This window comes from Oryzias latipes, chromosome 16 (assembly GCF_002234675.1).
Source record: "Oryzias latipes chromosome 16, ASM223467v1".
Classification (NCBI taxonomy): Eukaryota; Metazoa; Chordata; class Actinopteri; order Beloniformes; family Adrianichthyidae; genus Oryzias; species Oryzias latipes.
In genome coordinates, this window is record NC_019874.2 from 28353901 (window position 1) to 28369474 (window position 15574).

Genomic DNA, 15574 nt, shown 5'->3' on the forward strand with positions numbered 1-15574 from the left:
CAGACACACTTGGGTAAAGAAGAATTCTTGCTACATATTAACATGTTTATTAAATGTGCTGATGGTTTTTATTTATTTTTAGGTACTGGCAGAACCCAGGGAGCTCAGAAAATTTTGCATATATAATTCAAAATGCAGATTTGAACCAGAGTTGGATCCAATTCAGAAATAGCTTTCGGAACAGATTCATCTGTGAGATTAAAGCTTTAATTTTCTGATCAGTTAAACTGAACTTTTTTACTGCTACTGTGTTTCTTCTGTCTTTACTTTTTCATTTTTTTAGTTGAGTGGAGATATGTTATAAACCTTAATATCATGATTAAAATTGTTACAATCAAGCCTCAAATCTCAGAATATTAGCTTTAAATGTCTGCAGCTCTGGGTTGTTGCATGACCCAACTTTGACCTCCTGATCTCCTAAAAACAAACCCTGACCAGCCCACACTGCACTAGAGAATAGGGAGGCTTGTTGTTTTGTCATCTTCATTTTGGCCAAAAGTCCCAAAGTTCTGTGGTTCTGCTTTCCACTAACTTCATGATCTTCTGTCATTTTAATGCAACATACCTGTTCTGACCGCTTTAGATCTGGTTTTGTTCTTGTTTTGTTTTCACTGTGTACCAATTGTGGATTTGGAAATCTGCCTCATTTCGTAAATCAGTTTCATATTTTGATTGGAAATAGGTTGAGACTTTGAAATACTTTGAATTGAATTTCAATTACCTTAGAGTCCAGCCTCACAGTGAGCAGGTTCTTTTTTAGGATTAAGAAGGTCCAAAACTCTGCAGACCTTTGTAAAACTACTCCACCCCTTTTTTTTAGTCTGCCTCATCTGAACATGACAGAAAACCAGACTGTCCAAAAGGACTTGTAATGGCCAACTTCTATGAACAGTTAAAAAATAATGTTTTAGTCTACATTAAATAGCATGTATTTAAATAAAAATGTTGTTATATCCACTTCACATGGACAGGTAAATGTAAAAATGGTGCAGAAATGTTGATTTTTTACATTTAAAAAAATAACGTCTATTTACAAAAGATCTAAACAAGTGTGGCTGTAGAGAAATTGTATACGAGGAAACTTATATATAAATATTTATTCAATACATTTTCTTTTTTAATGTTTTGCTTGAACTATAATCCCATAATAAACTTCTTCAAAACTCCTAAAGTATCACATTTTTTAATCTTAATGTTTCATATGTTTGTGGATTTCTTTGTTGCCTTTCAATATGTACAAATATATTATAAAGAAGACACTTGGTTATGGTTTCATAACTCAGTGTTTTTCAACCTTTTTTGAGCCACGGCACACTTTAACCTTGACAAAAATCCCGCGGCACACCAGCATCCAAAAAAAAAAAAAAAAAACAGAAATTCATGGTCTGTATTGATCGACAGCCCCCCCCCCCCCCCCCCCCCCACCGCCCGCCCGCAATCTCACATGCATTTTTGTGATAATTGTGGCCGGAAAAGCAGGAAGTTGTGGCTGTTTTTTCTAAGAGATGAAATGAAAGTTAAATTAGAAAAATTTAGAAACTGTTTGTTTGTTGGGGTTTCAAGGCGTTTCGCAAGGACAACTCATTGTGCGCTGGGACACTGGCTCTTTAAGCCAATGCATCATGGGAGATGTAGTGTGAAAAGTGCCGAAAACTTGCAGAAAGACTGGCGTCTCTGAGATTTATTGTATTGTCCACTTGTTTCACGGTCTGACACCGGACTCTGTGCAAAGCTACACCGCTAAAGAAGAGCTTTAGCCGGTATTTTTGTTAGAACTGAGCGACTTTATCAGCAGAATTAAGAACAAGGAAGTGAAGACTTTAAGCACTTCTGATTGGTCAGACTGATGACATGTGATTAAGCCTTCAAGAATGATTGGTGGAGACAGTTAAAGGGACGGGACTTTTCCGCAAACTGTCATAGCTGCAGGTAAATCGCGGTAACGTAATCCTTATCAAAATGTCTTTAATAGAATCAAATAAACACAAAGAAAAAGTAATTTTAAGATCTTTCATATTCCTAACTACTCAGTGTTTTATCAGGGCCTGTTTGGATGAACAAAGAGCTGATATCCTGGAGATGGGAAATGTTTTTAGATCAGTGAATGATTAATGAAGGTAATTTCTCCACGGCACACTTGACCATCTCCCACGGCACACTAGTGTGCTGCGGCACACTGGTTGAAAAACACTGTCATCACTGACCTTTATGACAAGTTGGGGTTTAAACAGATAAAACTCGGGTTTCAATGTTTCTACTGAGGATCACACATGGAAAAAATAAGTTAATAAAAACTAATAATAAATAAAGAACTCTCTTCTGAGGACAACATAACTCACTACCATCAGCTGGTGCTCTTGTATCATGGTCCTCATTACAGTCATTTTAGGCCTTTAACAGTTCACATTTTTTTCATCCCTTATATTATGTTCGGGTCATAATTGACCCATTTTCCACACTTAAAAAGCGGTAAATTGTGATCCGAACACAATATAAGGTTTAAGCCCAGAATAAACCCTCATGTCCTACAAATACTGCCCTCTTGTGTACATTAGAGAAAAAACAAGAATATGGGAACCATCAGGCTTTCTCTGAAGAAAAGTTGACAAATGGCAGTAACAACAAACACCTGCATTAAGTCTATTTTGTATTTGTATCATAAGGAGGCATAAAAATCAATGAGGAAACCAACCCAAAGATATTTCTGAAACAAAGTTCCTCAAAAGGGTTTTGGCATGAATGTTCCAGAAACTTGTGAAGAAAATGGGACGTTGTGTAACCTGGAACCACAAAGTCAAACCAGATCTTGTGCTAAACTCACTGACTGCTGATTCTGGACGAGCTTTTCTACAGCTGGGATTTTGACTTGAAAACATCTTTTATTAGGTTTTTGTGAGTTTAAGTTATTTTTTATCCTCATGGATGAAGCTCCTCGTGACCAAAATGTTCAAAAATTTTAAAGAGGTAAGTGACTCACAAACTTTATTAAAAGCAGTTTTACATAAAAAGATGGGAACAGATTTTAGTCTTTTAGCAGCAAATACTATTTGTAAGATTAAAACAAATGTTTTAGTTTCTAAATTACTGAAATGTTTTTAGTTCTTTACCAGAGACAGTAGAGCACAACCCACAGCAGGTCTGATCACACTGAAACACTTTGAGATCAATGATGTCAACATAAATGCACAGAATCAGGCAGCAAACACTTCATTCATGTCTGAGTCACTATGTGAATAAAGCAGCTCAGATTCTGGGTCACTGGAGAAATCAAATGTTTGGAGACACAGAATGATGGATTTAATGAAGATCCTCAGATTTACAACAGACATTCAGATTTTCTTGTTTTCTAACATTTGAGGCTGAAAAAGTTTGGATCAACCTAAAAGGGAACTTCACTCACCACAGAGTCTGAGGGTTTTTCCAGTCCTTGATGTGATCATCACTGGCAGCCATGACACTGATTTAGCTCTGTGTTATAAACAAGAAAAAAACAAATGAAAATTGGGATTGAATTGAAAATGTGTCTTTTTCATTGGTCTGGAAATGAAAGGTTGTCAGATTAACCAGGATGGAACCATTTAAAAGAAAATTATTACTAATTCAAGATTCATTTTTGGATAAATTCAGCATTTTGTGTTTTCAGGAACACAAAAAAGTCAGAATTTCCAGCTTGGCTGATGGTTTTCCTTCAGGAGTTCCGACTAGAATAAAATGATCAAAAGAAATATGTTTTCATTTCCTGAATTGGTCCATTGATGTATTTCTCAATCTTCCTAAATAAGTCCAGTGATGTTTTTTTTTCTTTTTCTGACACAGAGGGTGAAGCAGCTCCACACTGTCGTTTATTCCTGCCGTCTCTTGGAATACTGAGCACCTTTCTCCTGACGTGTATCATCATCATCATCATCATCAGAAGTCAGTCGTCTTCATTTGCTTTTTATTGCATCTTCTTTCATGTCCAGAAATCTGAGAAAACTTTAAAGCTTTTAGAATTTTTTGATGTCAAGCTGCTACAGGAATGTTAGATGGGACTTAAATCTATGTATTGAAACAGAAAATAACATGTAGACTAATGTCCTGGCTCTTTATGGTTCACAGCAGACGTGGTGATGTACGTTTAGGACACAAACCTCAATGAGTTGAAGTTAAAGAAGAAGATCTTAGAGACTCAGACCGAGGAGCTGAGCAGAGAACGGGACGACCTCAGCTGGACGCTGGACCTCATTCTCTCATTCCACAAATCTGTCCCAACAAAAGTGAACATCTGTTCTCCAACAGACGGAACACAAAGACATTTAAAATCCAGTTCATTGTTTTTATACGAGGACACCTAAAGGTTTAATGGAACCACAGATTCAGTGAAGATGCTCTACATCTGGGGAAATCCCCTTTGTCAAAGTAATCATTGAAACTGAATGATGGAAAAATATAGACTTAAAAACTGGAGCAGTATAATAAGATAAACAGCTTCAGTTGTTTGTCACCTATAAAATGAAGGCACAGATGTGCAACAAAAACCTAAGCGCCGTAAACTGAAATAAAAAATCTGCAGTAATTCAAGGAACTGAAGCATCTGAGCTTCCTCAGCAGTTTACTCCTCCTAGAATCAGTTTTGGTTAAATGTTCAGACCTTTATCTCTTGTATTCTTGCACTTTAGATCATCTTTATGAGAAAAGCAACAATTTTTTTAAATGAACTGATCAGACTCTTTTTTATGTCTGTCCGAACTGTCATGAGTGCAGAGTGTCCATGGTGTCAGAAAAGCTGGATTCAGTTCCAGAGAAAGTGCTACTTCTTCTCTGGTGACAAGGTTCCTCTGAAGACGTGGCAGGAAAGCCGACAGTATTGTCAAAAACTATTACATACTATCGCCACTACAATATGACGCAGCTTTCAGGTTAAAAGAGATCGATAAAAGCAGTGTGAAAAAAATCCATCACCAACGGGTTTGGAAAAGCCGGTCTGCTGTGTGCCAGAAGTTTCCTTCACTGTTGTGGAAGGAAACTTCTGGCGCTGAGGCGCGGCGGTAGCGCGTGCAGCCCCGCGTAGAGCTCGCATAGGCGCAGCTTACAAATCACCATGCTCTCTTTTCTGGTATGTTTTTTCCTCCAGCCCTGCTATATCCACATTGCTGCCGTGTTACTGCTTTTGCGGCAAGTCCTGTAAGAACTTGAGGGGTCTGAAGATTCACCAGGCCAAGATGGGCTGCACGAGAGGGAAGCAAGCAAGGCAACACATAGGCGAGGAGGAGCAGGTCCAGGAATCATCCCACAGCATCCAGAACCTCCAAGCCCTGCATCCTGCACCTAGCAGACCATCTGAACACCGTTGAGTCTTATGGCCTGCCACAAATAAGGAGACTGAGTGGCGCCAGTTTAATGAGGATGTGGATGCAGCCCTAGAAGCAACGACGAGAGGAGGAGTTGATCAGCGTCTACAGTGGATGTCTATGCTGATTATCAACATTGGTGCAGAGAGGTTTGGCATCAAACAACCGAAGGCGAGGCGCCCGACTCGCCCAAACCGGCGTGAGACTGAGATAGGCAAGCTAAGGAAAGAGCTAAAGGCCCTAAAGCAAAAGTTTATGAACGCAAGAAAGGAAGGGAAACCCTCCCTGACTGAGCTCCGGGTCATCTTGAGGAAGAAACTCATCTCCCTAAGACGTGCTGAGTGTCATAGGAGAAGAGTCAGAGAGAAAGCTCGCAAGCGGACTGCTTTTATAGAAAATCCATTTGGATTTACCCAACAGCTGTTAGAACAGAAGCGCAGTGGGCGTCTTGTGTGCTCAGAGGAGGAAATTAACCAGCACCTTGATACTTACGCGACGAGAGAAGGGAGGAAACCCCCCCCACCCCCCCCACCCTGTAGGGAGCGTATCAGACCACAAGAGCCCTCTGTCCATTTTAACACCAAAGAACCCAACATGGCCGAAGTAAGAGAAACAATCAAAGCCGTGCGGGCTGGTGCGGCCCCTGGGCCCAGCGGAGTGCCATACAGAGTGTATAAAAGCTGCCCAAGACTATTGGCAAGGCTGCGGAGAATTATCAGATCAGTGTGGCGAAGAGGGAAGATACCCATGCAGTGGAGACTACATGCAGAAGGTGTCTGGATTCCGAAGGAAGAGAATGCTAGTGATATCACACAGTTCCGCACCATCTCTTTGCTCAGTGTGGAAGGCAATATATTCTTTAAGGTTCTTGCAAACAGGCTGACTGAGTTCCTCCTTAGAAATCAGTACATCAACACCACAGTGCAGAAGGGTGGGGTTCTAGGCTTGCCAGGCTGCTTAGAGCATACAGGAGTTGTTATCCAGTTGATCCGAGAGGCAAGAAAAAAATCAAGGAGATCTGTCAGTCATTTGGCTTGATCTTGCTAATGCCTATGGATCCATTCAACACAAGCTGGTGGCAATGGCCCTGAAGACATATCATATTCCAGAGAAGATCAGAGATCTGGTCCAGGATTACTTCAGCAGTTTCTGTCTGCGATTCACCTCAGGCTCAGTAACATCCGCATTGCTCTGAGAAAGGCATCATCACGGGTTGTACCATATATGGGGTGCTGTTTGCCCTTGTGATGAACATGCTGGTCAAAGCAGCTGGCTGTCAGGGTCCACTATCCAGATCAGGTACAAGCCAACCACCAATTTTTGCCTTCATTGATGACATCTACATCAGTGGCAGGATGTCGTTTGCTCCTCCAAGGGCTTGAGAGGCTTATGAGCAAGAATGGTGTTTAAGCCAGCTAAATCAAGGTCTCTTGTTCTGAGGAAAGGAAAGGTGGAGAAGTTCAGTTTAAGATTGGATGGAGTCCTTATTCCCTCAGTGTCAGAACAGCCAGTGAAGAGTCTGGGGAAAGTCTTTGACGCTACACTGAAGGATAAGGCAACAGTAGAGACAACCCACAAGGAGCTGAAAACCTGGCTATCGGTAGTGGATATGTCAGGTCTTCCAGGAAAGTTTAAAGATTGGATATATGAGTATGGCATTCTACCAAGACTATTGTGGCCATTACTGATATATGAAGTTCCAATTTCCAGCGTGAAGAGCTTTGAACGTAGTATCACCCAGTTTCTGCACAGATGGCTGGGTCTGCCAAGGAGTTTAAGCAGTATAGCTCTTTATGGCCGTTCCAACAAGCTGCAACCCCCCTTCACTAGCCTGACAGAAGAAGTCACCAGAGCCAGAGAGGTGCTACTGTACAGAGACTCAAAGGACACCACAGTCTCCTCTGCAGGCATCATGGTGCGAACAGGAAGGAAGTGACAGCCTCAAGAGGCAGTTGCTCATGCAGAAGCCAGGCTGAGACACAGCGTCTTGCCTGGCAATGTGGCAGTGGGTAGAGCGGGTCTTGGAAGCCACACAAGACCAAAATTCAACAGAGCCCAGAGGGAGGGAGAGATGGCAGCTGGTGCAGGAAGAGATCTGTACAGAGGTGGAAGAAGATCGTTACAACAAAGCAGTAGCGATGTGCCAGCAAGGTGCTTGGACGAGATGGGAAAATGCATCGACCCGCAAGATCACATGGTCAGAACTGTAGAAGTCAGAACCAGCCAGACTCAAAGTTTGATCCAGGTGGTCTATGATGTACTTCCAAGCCCATCCAACCTGCACTGTTGGGGATTAGTAGAATCACCGGCTTGCACCTTGTGACAGACAATAGGGACCCTGAAGCATGTCCTGAGCTTCTATCCCTAAGGCCTTGGGAGAGGGAAGGTATACATGGCGTCATGACCAGGTTTTGAGGGCAGTGGCTGCCACCATCTGTACAGGAATTCAGCAAAGCAAACACCAGCTCCCAGAGAAGTACAATATTACTTTCGTCAGGGCAGGAGAGAGACCACAAGCAGAGCGTAAGTCCTCAACTGGGCTGCTAGCCTCAGCTCGTGACTGGAGATTACAGGTGGACCTGGGGAGAAAGCTTAAGTTTCCAGAGAACATTGCAGAGACTTCCCTCAAGCCACACCTGGTTTTGACATCAGACACCACAAAACAAGTGGTGCTGCGCTGCTGGAACTTACAGTACCCTGGGAAAAAAACGCTGGCGAATAACGCCTGGCAAATATTCGTCCCGGTGTGTACGGGCCTTCACACTATGGTTCCCAAACTACATGAAACTTTTTACAATTTCACATCAACATTGAACACATGGATGATGTTTATAGCTTTGATGTCAATAAAGCTGGGGAAAAAACACATATTACCAAATTCCTAAAGGCACTGAAAGAGAGTAAAAACAAAATCTATAAGTGTTTCCAACACAAAGGTAACCAGAATAGACTTGACTCAACACTGTGAGACAATAGTATTGAAGTAACACATCTTAAAACACACTTCTGTCTGCAGTGGTTGACCTCAGCACAACATTATTCTGGTTTCTCTTTATTTTATTTATTTATTTATTTTCCACTGGTGTTTGTCTTTGTGTATTTTATTGCTTTTGTTTTTGTGTACAGCACCTTGAGCTGTCTTTCTTGTCATGAAAGGTGCTATATAGATAAAATTTAATTTAATTTAATTTAATATGATAAACAGAAAAACTATGATTTCCTTTTGTCTTTTAGATTTTCAGGAGCAGAGGAAACGGGTCAGAACCTCTCCTCTGCATCACTCTGTAACAGCAAAAGAATCAAATGAAAAATTCTCCAAAATGATTTGCAAACTGAAAAGAACTGTCCTTCCTCAAAAAGACGACGCAAACTGTGTTGGAAACCACACCTTTAAACTATAATCAGATCTTCTGCAATACTGTCTAAAGTTGGTAGTAACTGTTACAGGGAAAGAAGAAGTTGTTTTTTTTTTAAGATCAGCTGATCACCTTTATATTTAAAATCAACTCTGGCTCCATTTAAGCTCATTCTGCTTTGATACACAGCAGAATTTGTTGTTGAAGGATGGAGGAGGAGATCCACTCCTCTGTGGTTTTCAAAGGTAGAGCTGCAGCTTCAAGAAGTAAGTCTTCTAATTTGATTAATTAATATACATGTTTATACTTTTAGAATTTTAACACAAAATAATGTTAACTTGTTTTTCCTGTTTCTTTAGTCCTAATATCTTCACTTTAAAAACAATCAGGCATCCATCTGTTTTGAAATGAATTACTCTTAACAACTAATCTATTCAACATGTACAGTATATTTTGAAATAGTTCCAGATTTTAAAAAAAGTGCTCATTTTCAATGATTCTTCATATGTAACTATTTTAGGGGGTTGGGTTTTGACTTAGTTTATTTTTTCCAGTTTAAACTAAAATTTTAAGAGTTCTACACACCAACTGACACTGTTTGAGCTTAAAGTATTTAAAGGGAGAAGGACATTCAGGGAAGAACATCTGAGGCAGAAGCTTGCTATTTTACAGTCACACATCATTCAAAAGAAAAACTTTGTATTCTTTCAGTATGAACTATGACTTTTCCAAAATACTACGTTCCTGTTTTTGCTCATTTTGATCAAATTTTCTTGAACCAAGCAGAAGTCCAAGCATCTGGCATCAGGCTTCATCACCTGCTGTGTTTTGGGATCATTTGTTTCCTCCTGTGTGCCATCATCAACGTTGCCATCACTTACTGTAAGTTTAAACAAATTAGTCCTTTTTTTACATATCTACATTTAATTGTTTTGTACTAAAATTATTGATTGTGTGTTACTGGCTTAAGCCTTAATAATAATTGCCCTAATGGCTACATATAGGTGAAAAATGGCCTAAAAGAATTTGCAAGACATGCCTGTGTTACCTGTGAGATGCAACCACTCCTATCTACAACCCTCCATGGCTCGGGACAAATCAAAATCACATGGCATTCGCATGCACCAACCCCCGCTCTACTGTATGTAACCGAGGCTTTAACTTCTAGTTGTAAAAGAAGAAGAAAAAAACAGAAACCCCACATTTTCCTGTTATAAAACTATAGACTTAACTAGAGTTGGGTGATGTCCCTTAAATTGGCATTTGATGATGCTTGCAGTAAACCATCGGGATGGACGATTCTATCGTCGGGGAGGGGGGGTAATTTTTTGTTATTATATAATTATTATTCGTTATTTGTAGGTGCCAGTTTGGTTTCACATAGACCATTCTAGTGTTGTAGATTCTACATCACAAAAAAATATGTATTATAGTAAATGCATAAATTGCAGACAAGGTTTACTACCAAGAACAAGGTCCAAAATGAACACTCACCCGTCCTGTTTGTGAGTAAAATTTAGAGGGCTACCTGCCACATTCCCAGTAAACGTTTGCATCAAATGAATTATGGTTATTAGTTCTTCTTTTGGGAATTTCTTTAATGCTCCTCTCCCATTGTCCAGCACAGAGGTGCTAATGCATGCTTTTTCCTTTTAGTCGTTAGATTATTGCAATGCCCTGCTCTCTGGCTTACTCAAAAAGTCTATTTCAAATCTACAACTATTGCAGAACTCAGCGGCATGAATTCTGCGGCAATATAATACTTTTATTGTTATGATAGTCATGATATTGACAGTTATGTTATACTAATTTCAAGTATTTTATTTTATAATTACTATTTTTGTTATAGTTTCTTAATAACTAATTATTTTATTATTATTTATATTCTGATGTTTTTTCTTACCCGTGTTTTCTCTTGGGGGGGTCATTGTTCTGGGGCACTACTGGCTCTGCCTGTAGGGGGTGCTGTTGCTGCGGTGCTGGTTCTCATTAGGCCGGCGGGGATCCCACTCCGTTTATAGCTGCAGAGTGGGCACTGAGATGCTGTGTTGGGGGGGCGCTGCGGCTATGACCGCCGTGGTCGAGCTGGGCCTTTGAAATAAATGGATCCCCATTATATCGTTTCCTCAGTTCTTAGGTATATGTTCAGGGTTGTATTGGGGGAACTGGGTGGGTGGGCGGAGGGAGGAATCTGGTGAGGGAGGGGTGACAACTGTGTGTGATTGTCCTGTGTTTACTGTTTTAATTTTCATGTTTTATGACTATTTTGTTTGCTTTTATGTAAAGCTCTTTGTCTTTTTCAACTGGAATGAAAGGCGCTATATAAATAAATAAAGTTTAGTTTGCGTTTATTAACCCTTCTCTTACTACATTTTTAATGCTCCTCCAGTCCACCCATGAGCAAGGCACACAAGTGTATGCAACTCAAGAATGCTAACCCTCACATTATTTCTGTTAATTTAAGCCCGTGCATGATTTAACTCAGGGTGATGAAGTAGCAGAAATGTGGCAATTTTTAACAAAAACGCTCATAAAGGAAGTATAATAAAGTGAAGGACGAATCAGAATGACCAACAGCAGCAACTACAAAGTTCCAATAAAAAGTGTCAGATGATCCTCATGCTATGCTAATGAGCTGATCTGTGCATTTGCTAAGGCAGAGGTGTCCAACCTTTTAAGCACCCCAAAATCCAGTTGTGCAGATCAACTGTGTGTGTGTGTTTGTGTGTGTGGGTGTGTGTGTGTGTGTGGGTGTGGGTGTGTGTGTGGGGGTGTGTGTGTGTATGTGGGTGTGTGTGTGTGTGTGTGTGTGTGTGTGTGTGTGTGTGTGTGTGTGTGTGTGTGTGTGTGTGTTAACATCTGTTTTCTCTGTCCAACAAAATACTCTGTCCAGCATCATAGTACCTATGAGTTGGAAACACTCCACAGTGATCCAATAGAGAAAGAAAAAGCAACCCTGAGGTCCTGAATGATTTCCATCCTGTGACCTTTGGATCCCTGACAATGAAGTCCATGAGGAGGATTATAAAGGATCATAAAGGATCACATCACACAGCTAACTAACCAATAATGGATCCACTTCAGGTTGCTCATGAGACTGGCAGAGGTCTTGATGAAAGATAGAACTGCCATAATAAATGAGATATACTTCTAGATACACAACAGACATGAATCCACTGTGTATGGAAACAAATTTTTTTTTATCTCCAAATGCTGCAAAAACTGCTTTAAAAGCTGATTGGGGTGGCTGTGGTGCAGCGGAAGGGCGGTCGACCCATTATTTTAGGGTTGCAAGTTCGATTCCAGCCTTGTCTCACCTCTTTAATTCGAGGGGTTCTAATCTAAAAACACTTGACAATAGATTGCATTTTGAAAACTTCTAGCAAACTTAGCTCAAAATTATTAATCAATAGTTGCAGTTCAGTGAAAAAAATGAATTCCAGAATCCTGAAACTTTCTATGCATGCCATCAGAGAATTATAAGTTCTTTCAGTATGAATCTGCTTTTCTGAAAAAATGTCAAATGGTTGAATTAATGGTTATTTTGTGTCATTTGGGTTGCAGTCGCCATGGAAACAAAGAAACTGAAGCTGAATCTCAGTGACCTGGAAGCAAAAAATGAGCAACTGACTTTGGAGAAGAGAGATTTCCAAAACCAGACTGAAGATCTGAGGATGAACATGACAAAACTACAAAACCAGAACGAGCAGCTGAGAAACAACAGTGACAAACTCAACAAGATCCTGGCAGCAATCATCAGTTATCCCAACTTTGATATCTTTTGCCCAAATAGAGGTAAATGTTTAATCAGTGACTCTAACTTTTACTTTATATTATACATCATCAGGCCATAATTTGCTTTGTCTGATTTATACACAAATTCAATCACATTAATAAAAATAAAAAATAAACCTAACTAAGTAGTTTGTTTTGTGAGTAGAAGTAGTTTTTCACTTTTTGGGGGCTTTCAATCTTAAAAGACATTTAGCATTTAAATGAAATGTTATAATTTTTTTCTTTCTTTCTTACCTACAGTTTGTCATAAGTGTCCCAAAGACTGGATTCAGTTTCAGGAAAGCTGCTATTTTTTTCATAACTTAAACTCTCCGTGGAAAACATGGGACGAAAGCCGACAGTTTTGTCAAAGCATGAAGTCAGACCTGGTGGTTATCAGCAGTCTTGAGGAACAGGTTTGTTACAAAATGTTAAACTAAATGGATTTTGTTCTTTTTTTGTTTAAACTGCATAAAGTTCTAAATGTTTATATTTCATAATTACATTTACAGACATTCATTAAAAACACAATCAAATACTACTATGACACCTGGCACGGATACTGGATTGGTTTACAAAAAGTGAACAACAACTGGATCTGGGTGGATGGCAGTCCAGACACAATTGGGTAAAGAAGAATTCTTACTACATATTAACATGTTTATTAAATGTACTGATGGTTTTTTATTTATTTTAGGTACTGGAACAACCCAGAGAGCTCAGAAAATTTTGCACTTATAATCCAAAATGCAACTTTGACCCAGAGCTGGTACATAACCATAAATGGCTTTCGGAACAGATTCATCTGTGAGATTAAAGCTTTAATTTTCTGATTAGTTCAACTGAACTTTTTTCCTGCTACTGTGTTTCTTCTGTGTTTAATTTTTCGTTTTTTAGTTGAAAGGGGATATGTTATAAACCTCAATATCATGATTAAAATTGTTACAATCAAGCCTCAAATCTCAGAATATTAGCTTTAAAATGTCTGCAGCTCTGGGTTGTTGCATGACCCAACTTTGACCTCCTGATCTCCTAAAAACAAACCCTGACCAGCCCACACTGCACTAGAGAACAGGGAGGCTTGTTGTTTGTCATCTTCATTTTGGCCAAAAGTCAAAGTTCTGTGGTTCTGCTTTCCACTAACTTCATGATCTTCTGTCATTTTGGATGGAATGGAATGGAAACAAGTTTATTTCGAATATATATATTAAAAAACAAAAACAAAAGAAAAACACATAAAAAAATGTAATAAAAAAAAAAACAGAGAATATAAAGGAAACGTTCATGCTCAAGAACCGTTATAAACACAAACAGAATTTTTTTTCTTTTTTCTTCCATATATGAACACATATATTACAATCAATTATACAATTATACATATTCGAAAAGGAGTGAGAAGAAGTATAAACTTATATAAACTCACCCCCTATTCCTCATCAATATTAATTACATTAATTAGCAAGCAGCTTCTTTATTTATATACAATGTTTCATAAGGTATAATAATTTTCACAGAGTACTGTCCTAAATACTGAGCATGATTTATTATTGAAAAATACTATGGGCATATTAAGATAAGAATAATATACACATACATATTTTTACATCTGTATACATACATACATATATACATCTAATATCCGTCCGATATATTTTATTATCATTTTAAAATCATATTTTTAGATCTTATTTTAAACAGTTTTATGTTTGGACATTGCTTTATTTCATCTTCTATACTGTTCCACAGTTTTGCTCCACAAATAGAAACACTGAAACATTTTCTATATGTGCGTGCTTTGTGTATGTAAAAATTTTGTTTTCTTCTCAAACTGTACTTTCCCTCTCTTTTCAAGAATAATTTTTGTATATTTGCCGGTAGTAAGCTGTGTGTGGCTTTGAACATAATTAATTCTATACGCAGCTCCACCAGATCTGTGAGTTTCAATAATTTTGATTATAGGAATAATGCATGTGTATGATCCAGATAAACCACGTTATGTATGATTCGTATCGCCTTCTTTTGAAGAATTAACAGTGAATGTAATGATGTTTTATAATTGTTTCCCCATACCTCCTTTTAATGCAACATACCTGTTCTGACCGCTTTAGATCTGGTTTTGTTCTTGTTTTGTTTTCACTGTGTACCAATTGTGGATTTGGAAATCTGCCTCATTTCTTAAATCACTTTCACATTTTAATTGGAAATAGGTTGAGTCTTTTAGTTAAATTGAATTTAAATTACCTTAGATTCCAGCCTCATAGTGGGCAGGGTTTTTTTTTCTTTTGGAGTCAGACGGTCCAAAACTGCAGATCTGTGTAAAACTACTTTATCCTTATTTTTAGTCTGCGTCATCTGAACAAGACAGAAAACCAGACTGTCCAAAAGGACTTGTAATGGCCACCTTCTATGAACAGTTAAAAAGCTAAAGTTTTTGTCTACATTAAATAGCATGTATTTAAATAAAAATGCAGAAATGTTGACTTTTAAAAAAAACATGTATTTATAAACATTCTAAACAAGTGCAACTATAGAAAACTTGTATATGAGGACATTAACATACAGAATAATTATTTTTAAATTTGTTTTTCAATGTATTGCTTGAACTATAACCTTATGATTAAATACATTTTATAATCCTTGTGTTTCATATGTTTATTGATTTTTTTTGTTGCCTTTAAATATGAACAAATATAATATAAAGAAGAAACTGTAATGGTTTCATAACTGACCATAAATAAAGGTTTAGTCCTTTAGCAGCAAACACTATTTGTAAAATGAAAACAAATGTTTTAGTTTGTAAATTACTGAAATGTTTTCAGTTCTTTACCAGAGACAGTAGAGCACAACCCACAGCAGGTCTGATCACACTGAAACACTTTGAGATCAATGATGTCAACATAAATGCACAGAATCAGGCAGCAAACACTTCCTTCATGTCTGTGTCACTATGTGAATAAAGCAGCTCAGATTCTGGTTCACTGGAGAAATCAAATGTTTGGAGACACAGAATGATGGATTTAATGAAGATCCTCAGATTTACAACAGACATTCAGATTTTCTTGTTTTCTAACATTTGAGGCTGAAAACGTTTGGATCAACCTAAAAGGGAACTTC

General features: G+C 38.5%; 2 protein-coding genes, 1 long non-coding RNA gene and 2 pseudogenes across 5 annotated transcripts in view; 4 read left to right on the top strand and 1 right to left on the bottom strand.

Moving 5' to 3' along the window:
* The window catches only part of LOC110016710 (natural killer cells antigen CD94-like), a 157236-nt gene extending 156070 nt beyond the window's left edge, over positions 1–1166 (top strand). The window contains exon 4 of the mRNA XM_023963863.1: positions 83–1166. Within this exon, the coding sequence (XP_023819631.1) occupies positions 83–218 (136 nt within the window). The 3' untranslated portion in view covers positions 219–1166. The remainder of the gene's footprint in view (positions 1–82) is intronic.
* LOC101161506 (low affinity immunoglobulin epsilon Fc receptor) overlaps positions 1–15574 on the top strand; it is a 92305-nt gene that overhangs the window by 7859 nt on the left and 68872 nt on the right. The window contains exons 1-6 of one of the 3 annotated variants that reach the window (XM_011485780.3): positions 8540–8952; positions 9473–9568; positions 12251–12481; positions 12722–12876; positions 12973–13088; positions 13158–14100. In XM_011485780.3, the coding sequence (XP_011484082.1) occupies positions 8895–8952; positions 9473–9568; positions 12251–12481; positions 12722–12876; positions 12973–13088; positions 13158–13293 (792 nt within the window). In that variant the 5' untranslated portion in view covers positions 8540–8894 and the 3' untranslated portion in view covers positions 13294–14100. Of the gene's footprint in view, positions 1–8539; positions 8953–8992; positions 9569–12250; positions 12482–12721; positions 12877–12972; positions 13089–13157; positions 14101–15574 lie in introns of those variants that run through there. The other 2 variants (XM_023963859.1, XM_023963858.1) reach the window with 2 other exon arrangements.
* Positions 3004–15574, bottom strand: part of LOC111948909 — a 30086-nt gene continuing 17515 nt past the window's right edge. Inside the window, exon 4 of the long non-coding RNA XR_002874872.1 lies at positions 3004–3468. This is a non-coding gene — a long non-coding RNA (uncharacterized LOC111948909). The remainder of the gene's footprint in view (positions 3469–15574) is intronic.
* On the top strand, positions 4779–6540 carry LOC111948905 (annotated as a pseudogene).
* Positions 6717–7563, top strand: LOC111948907 (annotated as a pseudogene).